General features: G+C 45.7%; 1 protein-coding gene across 1 annotated transcript in view; it reads right to left on the reverse strand.

The window, feature by feature from the left end:
* LOC123064378 (ribosomal RNA small subunit methyltransferase NEP1) overlaps positions 1-1,455 on the reverse strand; it is a 2,550-nt gene extending 1,095 nt beyond the window's left edge. Inside the window, exons 1-4 of the mRNA XM_044487899.1 lie at positions 1,208-1,455; positions 970-1,116; positions 799-881; positions 652-709 (exon numbers count right to left, since the gene is read on the reverse strand). Of these exons, the coding sequence (XP_044343834.1) occupies positions 652-709; positions 799-881; positions 970-1,116; positions 1,208-1,211 (292 nt within the window). The 5' untranslated portion in view covers positions 1,212-1,455. The remainder of the gene's footprint in view (positions 1-651; positions 710-798; positions 882-969; positions 1,117-1,207) is intronic.
* Positions 1,456-14,998: the final 13,543 nt, after the last annotated feature.

Consider the following 14,998-nt stretch of genomic DNA (forward strand, 5'->3'; position numbering starts at 1 on the left):
AGAACATACCACTTACTTAGAAAGGGTGATAGCGATAATTTACGTGTTAAAAAGCCCCACAAGAAATTAGCGCTCGTGAGTAGCCATCCAGGCCCTCGACTTGTTCGGTTGCCGTCTCTTCTTGTTTACGGTTTTTGTTTTCTAATCCCTAATTTCTTATGCCGCTGCCGCTGGAATTTGTTGGTGTGATTGGGGCGAGGACATCTCCTGAATGCCACTACACGTGGTCGTGTACCCTGTCAGCCCCCCATCACTCAAGATGCGGCCTCACCTACGGCAGGAGAGGAAGACGTGCTCCTTCATGTGGAGGCTCGCGTGCAAGCCGCAAAGGGGCTGAGCGCACGACCAGCGGAGCTGTTCTTTTTGGAACAGCGAACTAATTGGGGTTCTGTTTGGGCTGTACGTACCCAATTAGACCATAAATTTTCACCAGAATTAAGCCCTCGTTAATTACATTTTAATCGAGATTTAGGAGATTAACTTTCTGACTTATGTGGATGGATAATGATACCCTTTTCAATGTTTTGAAGGGAGGTGTACCGAAGCACCTCTCAATGAGAAGAGAAAATACGGAAAAACCCTAAAATGTATTAGGTAGTTCTCAGGACACGATACTCTTTTCACATGAAAAGATCATATATGATTACTTACTCCGTATGTGCTCGTCTATGTATTCATTGTCAATCTTTCCATGAGCCATGGCACCAACCTGGAACATTGTACAGACGAGATGGATTTAGGCACCAGACGGTAACAGAGGATGGGACAAAGCTACAAAATATCTCAGTTTTTACTCACCACAAACACAAGGGCTTCATCATCACTGCATTCGGCAACATAGTCATTCAGTTTAACTGACTTATCCGCGCTATATGAAAGGCCTAGGCAGCAAATAGATATCTATCAGCTTCCGTGAGCCAACAGGTAAATATTTTACTTTTACTAATATCATACAGTAGAAATTCTCACCAATCTTCCGTGAGCCAACAAGTAGATACCGGGTAACAGGATTTTTAATAAGATTAAGCAGCTTCTCATGCTTCCCTTTTTGTTTTTGCGGGTGAAGCTTCTCATGCTTCCCAACAGCAGTAATGCTCAACTTTTGCAATAACAGTGCTGCAATGTCATACAAATTACTTGCACTTCAGCATAATTTCAGGATAGAAAGATGCACAATGTTTACACTCTTTTGCTATTCGTAACTTACACATCAAGCCACAAAAACGTTTGGGTGTGCGTAGCAAGCGAACATTCGGCTTGACCTCAAATAACACCCCCTTTTCAGTCCTTACATTACATAAACATCTTGTAACCTCCCAGCCTTAGTTAGAGGGCTATCAAATATTGCCAGTAGAGCCTGCGAAATAATTTGGAAGAAAATTCAATATGTCCACCTTTTTAGAAAACAGAGCAGGAAGGAACGAAACAAATGATTGGCTGGCTCCATCGACCTTTTCTTTTGTCATGGTACTCATGTGTACTTTGTAATCACATTTCAAGGCAACCTAACAACCAACTGAGATTCTAATAGCAATCCTCCATTCGGAAGCCCAAACAGTGGTCAAACACAAAAGAGAAGAAACAAATGCTAGAGAGAGAGAAAGAGAGAGTCAATTTCCAAAATAGGGACTATTTCCAGAGAAGATATATAAAGCGAGAGGGGATGTAGAAAACCAGAGATGAATAGTAGAGGAAGGATTCGTACTTGTGCTGCACCTCCTGCCTGCTGGGTCGTCATTGAAGCAAGAGCTAGGGTTGGTGCTGCTTGCTGGGGCATTGAGGTTGCAGCAGCTGCAACTTGATTCAGCACAGAGAGACAGAGAGAGATGTCCTCCTACAGTAGAGAAGAGAAGGAGTTTCACGAGCACAGCACCAACTCCAAATCGAATCAAATTCAACACACGCACAGATAGAGAAGAGAGACGAGGAGAGCACCTTGTCCATGGATGCAGCACCAGGGCCAGAGCACTTTGTCCATGGCGTCCTGAACGGTAAACAGCGCCGTGGGCGTGCCGGATCCTGCCGCTCGATCTGGTGCGAGGGGGGAGGGGTGAGGCAAGGAGAAGGTAAGGGGTGGGAATGTCAGCGGTTGGGGAGGTCGTGGACGGCGCGGCGGCGGCGGCGGCGGGTAGACAAGGGAGAGGGAGAGGAATCGAGGGATGGTGACTGGGGGCCGCTGGCCAATCCTTTTCTCTGTAATTTTCTGTTTATTCTCGACGAAGCGAACCCTTTGTCTCGTAGCTAATCCGACGTGGCTAACGCGAGAGTTTGCCCTTTGCGCCATCCTTATTGGGTTGTATTGGGCCCGAACCATTTTTTCCCATTTGCAAGTCCATTCTCAACACGCAACCGGGAGGTCAACCATTTTTCCCTAGTTGCAACTCCACCTCTAGTTGCAAGTGCACCATCGACTCGCAACTAGGCCCATAGTTTGTTCCATCTCAGTTGCAGGCTCATCCTTGACTCGCACTCAGACTGTTTTTAGTTTTTCATCCCAGTTGCAGGTCCACCCTTGGTCGAACCTTGACTCGCAACTGGGTTCATAGTTTCGTGTTGTCCCAATTGCAAGTCCACCCTCTACTCGCAACTAGGTTCGTAGTTGTCCGAGTTGACAACCAATCCTTGACTTGCAACTGGACTCTATGTTTTTGTTTTTTATTTTAATTGCAAGTCTACCCTTGAATCACGACTAGGTCCGGGATTTGTTTCAACCCAATTGCACCCTTTAATCATAACTGGGCTCGTAGATTCGTAGTTGTGCCAGTTGCAAGTCCGCCCTTGACTCACAACTAGCTCATAGTTGTCCTAGTTGCAAGTCCACCATCGACTTGCAACTAGGCATGTGTTTTGTTTTTATCCCGGTTGCAAATCCACGCTCGACTCGCAACTGGGCTTGTAGTTTGTTATTTGTCCCAGATGCAAGTCCACCCTCGATTCGCAAATAGTATCATACCTTTGTGTAGTTATCCCAGTTGCAAGTCTGCCCTTGATTTTCAACTAGGCATATTCTTTGTTTCATCCTAGTTGCAAGTCCACCCTTGATTCGCAACTAGGCTTGTAGTTTTGTAATTGTCTCTGTTGCAAGTCCACTCTCAAATCGCAATTGGGCCCATAGTTTTGTTGTTGTCGCTGCTGCAAGTCCACCCTTCGACGCGCAACTGGGTTGTTTGTTTTGCCATGCACCCTCGACTCGTAGATGGCACCGTAGTATTGTGTAGTTGTCCCCTTTGCAAGTCTGTCCTTGACTTGCAACTAGACCATAGTTTGTTTTCATCCCAGTTGCAAGTCCATCCTTGACTCGCAACTTTGGCATGGTTTTGTTCTTATCCCAGTTGCAAGTCCAGCCTCCGACTCGCAACTAGGCAGTATATTTTCATCCCAAATGCAAGTACACCTTAGACTCACAACTCGCATAATAGTTTTGTGTAGTTGTCCCAGTTGCAAGTCTGCCCTTGACTCACAGCTGATCATTTTGTTTGTTTCACCCCAGTTGCAAATACCGTTGGGGAACGTAGCAGAAATTCAAAATTTTCTATGCATCACCAAGATTAATCTATGGAGAAGTCTAGCAACGAGGGAAGGAGAGTGCATCTACATACCCTTGTAGATCGCTAAGCGGAAGCGTTCAAGTGAACGGGGTTGATGGAGTCATACTCGTCGTGATCCAAATCACCGATGATCCTAGTGCCGAACGGACGACACCTCCACGTTCAACACACGTACAGCCCGGTGACGTCTCCTACGCCTTGATCCAGCAAGGGGAGAAGGAGAGGTTGGGGAAGACTCCGTCCAGCAGCAGCACGACGGCGTGGTGGTGGTGGAGGAGCGTGGTACTCCAGCAGGGCTTCGCTAAGCACCGCAAGAGACGAGGAGGGAGAGGGGTAGGGCTGCGCCAAGAAGGAGATGTTCTCCTCTGTATGGCAGCCCAAAACCCCACTATATATAAGGGAAAGGGAGGGGCTGCGCCCCCACCTAGGTTTCCACCCCTAGGGGTGGCGGCCAGCCCTAGATCCCATCTAGGAGGGGCGGCCAAGGGGGGAGAGGGGGGGCGCACCACTAGGTGGGCCTTAGGCCCATCTGAGCCTAGGGTTTCCCCCTTTTCCCTTCTCTCTTCGCCTTGGGCCCTGGTGGGGAGGCGCACCAGCTCACCTGGGGCTGGTCCCCACTCACACTGGGCCCACACAGCCCTCTGGAGCAGGTAGCCCCACCTGGTGGACCCCCGGCACCCTCCCGGTGGTCCCGGTACGTTACCGATAGCACCCGAAACTTTTCCGGTGACCAAAACAGGACTTCCCATATATAAATCTTTACCTCCGGACCATTCCAAAACTCCTCGTGATGTCCGGGATCTCATCCAGGACTCCGAACAACATTCGGTAACCACGTATATCTATTCCCTATAACCCTAGCGTCATCGAACCTTAAGTGTGTAGACCTTACGGGTTCGGGAACCATGCAGACATGACCGAGACACCTCTCCGACCAATAACCAACAGCGGGATCTGGATAGCCATGTTGGCTCCCACATGCTCCACGATGGTCTCATCGGATGAACCATGATGTCAAGGATTCAATCAATCCCGTATACAATTCCCTTTGTCTAGCGGTACGATACTTGCCCGAGATTCGATCGTCGGTATCTCGATACCTTGTTCAATCTCGTTACCGGCAAGTCTCTTTACTCGTTCTGTAACACATCATCCCGTGATCAACTCCTTGGTCACATTGTGCACATTATGATGATGTCCTACCGAGGGGGCCCAGAGATACCTCTCCGTTTACACGGAGTGACAAATCCCAGTCTCAATTTGTGCCAACCCAACAGACACTTTCGGAGATACCTGTAGTGTACCTTTATAACCACCCAGTTACGTTGTGATGTTTGGCACATCCAAAGCACTCCTACGGTATCCGGGAGTTGCACAATCTCATGGTCTAAGGAAATGATACTTGACATTAGAAAAGCTTTAGCAAACGAACTACACGATCTTGTGCTAGGCTTAGGATTGGGTCTTGTCCATCACATCATTCTCCTAATGATGTGATCCCGTTATCAACGACATCCAATGTCCATGGTCAGGAAACCGTAACCATCTATTGATCAACGAGCTAGTCAACTAGAGGCTTACTAGGGACATGGTGTTGTCTATGTATCCACACATGTATCTGAGTTTCCTATCAATACAATTCTATCATGGATAATAAACGATTATCATGAACAATGAAATGTAATAATAATATAACTAATTTATTATTGCCTCTAGAGCATATTTCCAACAGTCTCCCACTTGCACTAGAGTCAATAATCTAGTTCACATCGCCATGTGATTAACACTCACAGGTCACATCGCCATGTGACCAACATCCAAGAGTCTACTAGACTCAATGATCTAGTTCACATCACTATGTGATAAACACTCAAAGAGTTCTGGGTTTGATCATGTTATGCTTGTGAGAGAGGTTGTAGTCAATGGGTCTTGCCATATTCAGATCCCTATGTATTTTGCAAAACTTTATATCGTAGATGCTGCTACCAGTTCCACTTGGAGCTATTCCAAATTATTGCTCCATTATACGTATCCGGTATCTCTACTCAGAGCTATCCGGATAGGTGTTAAGCTTGCATCGACATAACTCTTTACGTCGAACTCTTTATCACCTCCATAACCGAGAAACATTTCCTTATTTCTCTAAGGATAATTTTGACCGCTATCTGGTGGTCCAGTCCTAGATCACCTTTGTACCTTCTTGCCAGACATGTGGCAAGGCACACATCAGGTGCGATACTCATCATGGCATACCGTATAGAGCCTATGACAAGAGCATAGGGGACGACCTTCGTCCTTCCTCTTTCTTCTGCCGTGGTCAAGCTTTGAGTCTTACTCAACTTCACACCTTACAACTCAGGTAAGAACCCCTTCTTTGACTGATCTATTTTGAAATCCTTCAAAAACATGTCAAGGTGTGCATTCTTTGAAAGTATCATCAGGCGTCTTGATCTATCTCTATAGATCTTGATGCCCAGTATGTAAGCAGCTTTATCCAGGTCTTCCTTTGAAAAATACTCTTCAAAAAATCATTTATGCTTTCCAGAAATTCTACATTATTTCGGATCAATAATATGTCATCCACATATACTTATCAGAAATGTTGTAGTGCTCCCACTCACTTTCTTGTAAATACAAGTTTCTAGCAAACATTGTATAAACCTAAAAGCTTTGATCACTCCATCAAAGCATATATTCCGATTCCGAGATGCTTGCTCTAGTCCATAGAAGGATCGCTGGAGCCAGCATACCTTTTAGTATCCTTAGGATCGACAAAACCTTTTATTGTATCACATACAACCTTTTTCTTACGAAAACTGGTAAGAAAACTTGCTTTGACATCCATCTGTCAGATTTCATAATCGAAAAATACAGCTAATGTTAACATGATTCCGACGGACTTAAGCATCGCTACGGGTGAGAAATTCTCATCGTAGTCAACTCCTTGAACTTGTGAAAAGACTCTTTCCCACAAGTCGAGCTTCATAGACGGTAACATTACCGCCCACGTCCGTCTTCTTCTTAAAGATCCATTTATCTCAATGGCTTGCCGATCATCGGGCAAGTCCACCAAAGTCCATACTTTGTTCTGATATATGGATCCTATCTCGGATTTCATGGCTTCTAACCATTTGTCGGAATACGGGCCCACCATCGCTTCTCCATAGCTCGTAGGTTCATTGTTGTCTAACAACATGATATCTAAGACAGGATTACCGTACCACTTAGGAGTACTACATATCCTTGTCGACCTACGAGGTTCGATAGCAACTTGATCTGAAGCTTCATGATCACTATCATTAACTTCCTATTCAACAGACGTAGGTGCCACAGAAAACATCTTTCTGTGTTGCATCATTCTCTGGTTGAAATAAAGGTTCGACAACCTCATCAAGTTCTATCATCCTCCCACTCAATTCTTTCAAGAGAAACTTCTTCTCGAGAAAGGACCCGTTCTTAGCGACAAACAATTTTCCCTCGGATCTGAGATAGAAGGTATACCCTACTGTCACCTTTGGGTATCCTATGAAGATGTGTTTGTCCGCTTTGGGTTCGAGCTTCTCTGGCTGAAGCCTTAAGCATCGCAGCCCCAAACATTAAGAAACGACAACTTTGGTTTCTTGCCAAACCAATGTTCATACGACATCGTCTCAACGGACTTATATGGTGTCCTGTCTAATGTGAATGCAGATGTCTCTAACGCAAAACCTCAAAATGAAAACGGTAGATCGGTAAGAGACATCATAGATCGCACCATATCTCATAAGGTTCGATTAAGACGTCCGAACACACCATTACCCTGTGGTGTTCTAGGTGGCTTCAACTGTGAAACAATTCCACAATGTCTTAAGTGATTGCCAAACTCATAACTCAGAAAATCCCCTTTCGATCAGATCATAGGAACATGACCTTTTTTTGTTATGATGATTCTTAACTTCACTCTGAAATCGCTTGAACTTTTCAAACGTTTTAGACTTGTGCTTCATTAAGTAAATATACCTATATCTACTCAAATCGTCAGTGAAGATGAGAAAATAGCGATATCCACCGCACGCTTCAATTCTCATTGGATCACACGCATCAGCATGTATGATTTCCAAAAAGTCACTTGCCCGTTTCATTGTACCTGAAAACGGGGTCATAGTCATCCTGCCCATGAGGCATGGCTCGCATGTGTCAAGCGATTCAAAATCAAGTGACTCCAAACATCCATCGATATGGAGTTTCTTCATGCATCTTACGCCAATATGACCTAAGAGGCAGTGCCACAAGAAAGTGGTACTATCATTATTAACTCTACATCTTTTGGCATGAACATGTGTATCACCACGACCGAGATTCAATGAACCATTCACATAGGGTGCATGACCATGAAAGGTATCATTCATGTAAACAGAATAACCATTATTCTCTAACTTAAATGAATGACCGTATTGCAATGAACATGATCTAATCATATTCATGCTCAACGTAGACACCTGATAACACTTATCTAGGTTCAATACTAATCCCGAAGGCAGATGGAGCGTGCGATGGTGATCTCATCAACTTTGGAAACACTTCCAACACACATCGTCACCTCGCCCTCAGCCAGTCTCCGTTTAGTCCGTAGCTTTTGCTTCAAGTCACCAATAATAGTAACTGAACCGGTATCCAATACTCAGGTGCTACCAGGAGTACTAGTGAGGTACACATTAATAACACGTATATACTTTGAAGTTGCCAGCCTTCTTATCTACCATGCATTTGGGGTAATTCCGCTACCAGTGACCGTTCCCCTTACAATAGAAGCACTTAGTCTCGGGTTTGGGTTCAACCTTGGGTTCCTTCACTGGAGCGGCAACTGGTTTGCCATCCATGAAGTTTCCCTTCTAGCCCTTGCCCTTCTTGAAACCAGTGGTCTTGTTAAACCATCAACACTTGATGCTCCTTCTTGATTTCTACCTTTTGCGGTCTTAAGCACCGCGAACAGCTCCGGGATCAACTCCATCCCTTGCATGTCATAGTTCATCACGAAGATCTAGTAGCTTAGTGATAGTGGCTAGAGAACTCTATCAATCACTATCTTATCTGGAAGTTTAACTGCCACTTGATTTAAGTGATTGTAGCACCCAGACATTCTGAGCACATGCTCACTAGCTGAGCTATTCTCCTCCATCTTGTTGGCAAAAGAACTTGTCAGAGGTCTCACACCTCTCAACACGGGCATGAGCCTGAAATCCCAATTTCAGCTCTTGGAACATCTCATATGTTCTATGGCGTTCAAAACGTCATTGGAATCCCGATTCTAAGCCGTAAAGTATGGTGCACTAAACTATCAAGTAGTCATCAGGATGTGTCTGTCAGGTGTTCACAACATCCACAGACGACGTTGTAGGGGTTTGCACATCGAGCGGTGCATCAAAGACGTAAGCCTTCTGTGTAGCAGTGAGGACACTCCTCGGACTACGGACCTAGTCCGCATCATTGCTTACAATATCTTTCAACTTAATCTTTCTCTAGGAACGTATTGAAATAGGGAGCTACAACATGAGCTATTTATCTACAACATATTTGCGAAGACAATTCAGACTATGTTCATGATAATTGAGTTCATCTAATGAACTCCCACTCAGATAGACATCCCTCTAGTCATCTAAGTGAAACATGATCCGAGTCAACTAGGCCGTGTCCGATCATCACGTGAGACGGACTAGTCAACATCGGTGAACATCTTCATGTTGATCGTATCTTCTATACGACTCATGCTCGACCTTTCGGTCTTCCGTGTTCCGAGGCCATGTCTGTACATGCTAGGCTCGTCAAGTCAACCTAAGTGTATTGCGTGTGTAAATATGGCTCACACCCGATCATCACGTGGTGCTTCGAAACAATGGACCTTCGCAACGGTGCACAGTTAGGGGGAACACTTTTCTTGAAATTTTAGTGAGGGATCATCTTATTTAAGCTACCGTCGTTCCAAGCAAATAAGATGTAAAACATGCTAAACATCACATGCAATCAAATAGTGACATGATATGACCAATATCATTTTGCTCCTTTTGATCTCCATCTTCGGGGCTCCATGATCATCGTTGTCACCGGCATGACACCATGATCTCAATCATCATGATCTCCATCACCGTGTCTTCTTGAAGTTGTCTCATCATCTATTACTTCTACTACTATGGCTAACGCTTTAGCAATAAAGTAAAGTAATTACATGACGTTTATGTTGACACGCAGGTCATAAATAAATTAAGACAACTCCTATGGCTCCTGCCGATTGTCATACTCATCGACATGCAAGTCGTGATTCCTATTACAAGAACATGATCAATCTCATACATCACATATATCATTCATCACATCCTTTTGGCCATATCACATCAATTGGCATATGCTGCTAAAACAAGTTAGATGTCCTCTAATTGTTTGTTGCAAGTTTTTACGTGGCTGCTATAGGTTTCTAGCAAGAACGTTTCTTACCTACGGGAAAACCACAACGTGATATGCCAATTTCTATTTACCCTTCATAAGGACCCTTTTCATCGAATCCGATCCAACTAAAGTGGGAGAGACAGACACCCGCTAGCCACCTTATGCAACTAGTTCATGTCAGTCGGTGGAACCAGTCTCACATAAGAGTAAGTGTAAGGTTGGTCCGGGCCGCTTCATCCCACGATGCCGCCAAATCAAGATAAGACTAGTAACGGCAAGCAAATTGACAAAATCGACGCCCACAACAACTTGTGTTCTACTCGTGCATAGAAACTACGCATAGACCTAGCTCATGATGCCACTGTTGGGGAACGTAGCAGAAATTCAAAATTTTCTACGCATCACCAAGATTAATCTATGGAGAAGTCTAGCAACGAGGGAAGGAGAGTGCATCTACATACCCTTGTAGATCTCTAAGCGGAAGCGTTCAAGTGAACGGGGTTGATGGAGTCGTACTCGTCGTGATCCAAATCACCGATGATCCTAGTGCCGAACGGACGACACCTCCGCGTTCAACACACGTACAGCCCGGTGACGTCTCCTACGCCTTGATCCAGCAAGGGGAGAAGGAGAGGTTGGGGAAGACTCCGTCCAGCAGCAGCACGACGACGTGGTGGTGGTGGAGGAGCGTGGTACTCCAGTAGGGCTTCGCTAAGCACCGCAAGAGACGAGGAGGGAGAGGGGTAGGGCTGTGCCAAGAAGGAGATGTTCTCCTCTGTATGGCAGCCCAAAACCCCACTATATATAGGGGAAAGGGAGGGGCTGCGCCCCCACCTAGGTTTCCACCCCTAGGGGTGGCGGCCAGCCCTAGATCCCATCTAGGGGGGCGGACAAGGGGGGAGAGGGGGGCGCACCACTAGGTGGGCCTTAGGCCCATCTGAGCCTAGGGTCCTGGTGGGGGGGCGCACCAGCCCACCTGGAGCTGGTCCCCTCTCACACTTGGCCCACGCAGCCCTCTGGGGCAGGTAGCCCCACCTGGTGGACCCCTGGGACCCTCCCGGTGGTCCCGGTACGTTACCGATAGCACCCGAAACTTTTCCGGTGACCAAAACAGGACTTCCCATATATAAATCTTTACCTCCGTACCATTTCGGAACTCCTCATGATGTCCGGGATCTCATCCGGGACTCCGAACAACATTCGGTAACCACGTATATCTATTCCCTATAACCCTAGCGTCATCGAACCTTAAGTGTGTAGACCTTACGGGTTCGGGAACCATGTAAACATGACCAAGACACCTCTCCGGCTAATAACCAACAGCGGGATCTGGATACCCATTGGCTCCCACATGCTCCACGATGATCTCATCGGATGAACCACGATGTCAAGGATTCAATCAATCCCGTATACAATTCCCTTTGTCTAGCGGTACGATACTTGCCCGAGATTCGATCATCGGTATCCCGATACCTTGTTCAATCTCGTTACCGGCAAGTCTCTTTACTCGTTCCGTAACACATCATCCCATGATCAACTCCTTGGTCACATTGTGCACATTATGATGATGTCCTACCGAGGGGGCCCAGAGATACCTCTCCGTTTACACAGAGTGACAAATCCCAGTCTCAATTCGTGCCAACCCAACAGACACTTTCGGAGATACCTGTAGTGTACCTTTATAGCCACCCAGTTACGTTGTGACGTTTGGCACACACAAAGCACTCCTACGGTATCTGGGAGTTGCACAATCTCATGGTCTAAGGAAATGATACTTGACATTAGAAAAGCTTTAGCAAACGAACTACACGATCTTGTGCTAGGCTTAGGATTGGGTCTTGTCCATCACATCATTCTCCTAATGATGTGATCCCGTTATCAACGACATCCAATGTCCATGGTCAGGAAACCGTAACCATCTATTGATCAACGAGCTAGTCAACTAGAGGCTTACTAGGGACATGGTGTTGTCTATGTATCCACACATGTATCTAAGTTTCCTATCAATACAATTCTAGCATGGATAGTAAAGATTATCATGAACAATGAAATATAATAATAATAACTAATTTATTATTGCCTCTAGAGCATATTTCCAACAAATACACCCTTGACTCGCAACTGGGGTTGCAGTTTTATAGTTGTCCCGGTTGCAAGTCCACTCTCGACTCGCAACTCGGCCCATAGTTTTGTTATTTTCCCTGGTTCTCCGACTCACAACTAGGACTTTTATTTTGCCAGTTGCAAGTGCACCCTCAACTCGCAACTGGCATTGTAGTTTTGTGTAGTTGTCCTGGATGCAAGTCAATCCTCGACTCGCGACTAGGCCATTGTTTGTTTTCATACCAGTTGCAAGTCCACCTCGACTCGCAACCTGGGCCAAGGTTTTGTTGTTGTCCCAGTTGCAAGTCCAACCTCTGACTCGCAACTGGGCCTTTTGTTTTCATCCCGGTTGCAAGTCCATCCTCAACTCACAACACACATCGTAGTTTTGTGCAGTTGTCCCAGTTGCAGATCCACTCTTGACTCACAACTAGCCATGTTGTTTGTTTCATCCCGGTTGAAAGTCCACCCTTGACTCGCAACTCGGCCCTTAGTTTTGTAGTTGTGTCCATTGCAAGTCCATCCTCGACTCGCAACTGGGCCTATAGTTTTGTTGTTGTCCCTGTTGCAAGTCGACTCTCTGACTCGCAACTGGTCGTTTATTTTGCCAGTTGCAAGTGCACCCTCGACTTGCAGCTAGCATTGTAGTTTTGTGTAGTTGTCCCAGTTGAAAGTCCATCCTGACTCGCAACTAGGACATAGTTTTTTTCATCCTGATTGCAAGTCCACCCTTGACTCACAACTCGGCTCTTAGTTTTGTAGTTTTCTCCGTTGCAAGTCCATCCTCGACTCGCAACTAGGCCTATAGTTTTGTTGTTGTCCCTGTTGCAAGTCGCCCCTCTGACTCGCAACTGAGTCATTTATTTTGCCAGTTGCAAGTGCACCCTCGACTTGTAGCTGGCATTGTAGTTTTGTGTAGTTGTCCCAGTTGCAAGTTCATCCTGACTCGCAACCAGGACATAGTTTTTTTCATCTCGGTTGCAAGTCCACCCTTGACTCATAACTTGGGTCATGGTTTTGTTATTATCCCAGTTGCAAGTCCAGCCTCTGACTGACAACTGGTCCATTTGTTTCAATCCCAGTTGCAAGTTCACCCTCGACTCACAACGGGCATCGTAGTTTTGTGTACTTGTTCCAATTGTAACTCCAACCTTGACTCACAACTAGGGCCATAGATTTTTTTTCTCCTAGTTGTAAGTCCACTCTCGACATGCAATAGGTACTATAGTTTGTTTCTCAAAATTCTTTTTCTTTTTTCTTCATTTCCTTCCCTTTTTCTTTTTTATAATTCCTAAATCGTTTTCAAATTATGAATATTTCGGAAATTTGTGAACATATTCTTTTTAATTGGCGAACATTATGTGAATCTGCAAACCAATTTTGAATATCATGAATATTTTCTACTCCATGAACATTTATTGAATGCACAATCAACTGTTCAATATGAGTTTTAAAATAATTTATTGTATATTATAAAAATGTTCACCATATATTAGAGAAAGTTCATCATATCTTAAAAGAGGTTAAGTTTGTACTAAAAAGTGTTCAATGCATATTAAAGTAATGGTCATTGTGTATAATTAAAATAGTTCATTATATATAAAATGGATCACTGTATATTAAAAATGTTCAATTTATCCTACAAAAAGCTAGTGGATATAAAATGCCTGAGGGGAACGGCGCCCTCAGGCATCGCCGTCGGCAGGGCCGGCCATGGCCGGTGTCGGTGTCAAAACCAGCGGATCTCGGGTAGGGGGTCCCGAACTGTGCGTCTGGGCCGGATGGTAACAGGAGGCAAGGGACACGAAGTTTTACCCAGGTTCGGGCCCTCTTGATGGAGGTAAAACCCTACGTCCTGCTTGATTAATATTGAAGATATGGGTGTTACAAGAGTAGATCTACCACAAGATCAGAGAGGCTAAACCCTAGAAGCTAGGCTATGGTATGATTGTATGTTGTGATTGTTGTCCTACGGACTAAAACCCTTCGGTTTATATAGACACCGGAGAGGGTTAGGGTTACACAAGGTCGGTTACAAAGGAGGAGACATCCATACACGTATTGCCTACCTTGCCTTCCACGCCAAGTAGAGTCACATCCGGACACGAGACGAAGTCTTCAATCTTGTATCTTCATAGTCTAACAGTCCGGCCAATGGAGATAGTCCGGCTGTCCGGAGACCCCCTAATCTAGGACTCCCACAGTAGCCCCCGAACCAGGCTTCAATGACGACGAGTCCGGCGCGCAGTATTATCTTTGGCATTGCAAGGCGGGTTCTTCTTCAAATTATGTGTACCTGTCGAAATAATGTCCGGTTCCTTGTGATGGTTTGTACTTCTTGGCTTCTACGCCCAATAATGGCCACTTTCCACGTGTCGAGTGAATGTGAAGAGCCAGGGTGCTTTCACATTTACCCCCCTAGCTATGTAAATGAGCTGCCTATCTAAAAAGATGAGGATTCAGATCCAAATCACATCATCCCCCCTTGCCGAGTCTTCATCAGAGCGTACCCGACAGAGATCCATTCCACCATGGCTGGTCGACGCAACTCCTCCTCTCGCACCCCTAGTTCCAAGCCTAGAGATTGGGAGAGATGTTCCATCCCGCACAGCAAATTGCTGATGCTTCAGTCCAAGGGATTTCTTCCCCCAGCGTACCTGGTCCCGGTTCGAGCCGGGCTTGCCAGTTATAATGGCGGAGAGCAAGCGGAGAGCCGTCCCAATCCCTCCAAGGGAGAGCGGGTATGCCTTGTCCCTTATCTGGTAAGAGGGCTCGGATTCCCAATCCATCCGTTTATCCGAGGGCTTCTGGAGTTCTATGGCCTCCAGCTGCACAACCTTACGCCTGCCTCCCTGCTGCATATCGCGGGATTCGTAGCCCTTTGTGAGTTATTTTTGGGCTGTGAGGCTCATTTCACTCTGTGGAAG

This window comes from Triticum aestivum, chromosome 1A (assembly GCF_018294505.1).
Source record: "Triticum aestivum cultivar Chinese Spring chromosome 1A, IWGSC CS RefSeq v2.1, whole genome shotgun sequence".
Classification (NCBI taxonomy): Eukaryota; Viridiplantae; Streptophyta; class Magnoliopsida; order Poales; family Poaceae; genus Triticum; species Triticum aestivum.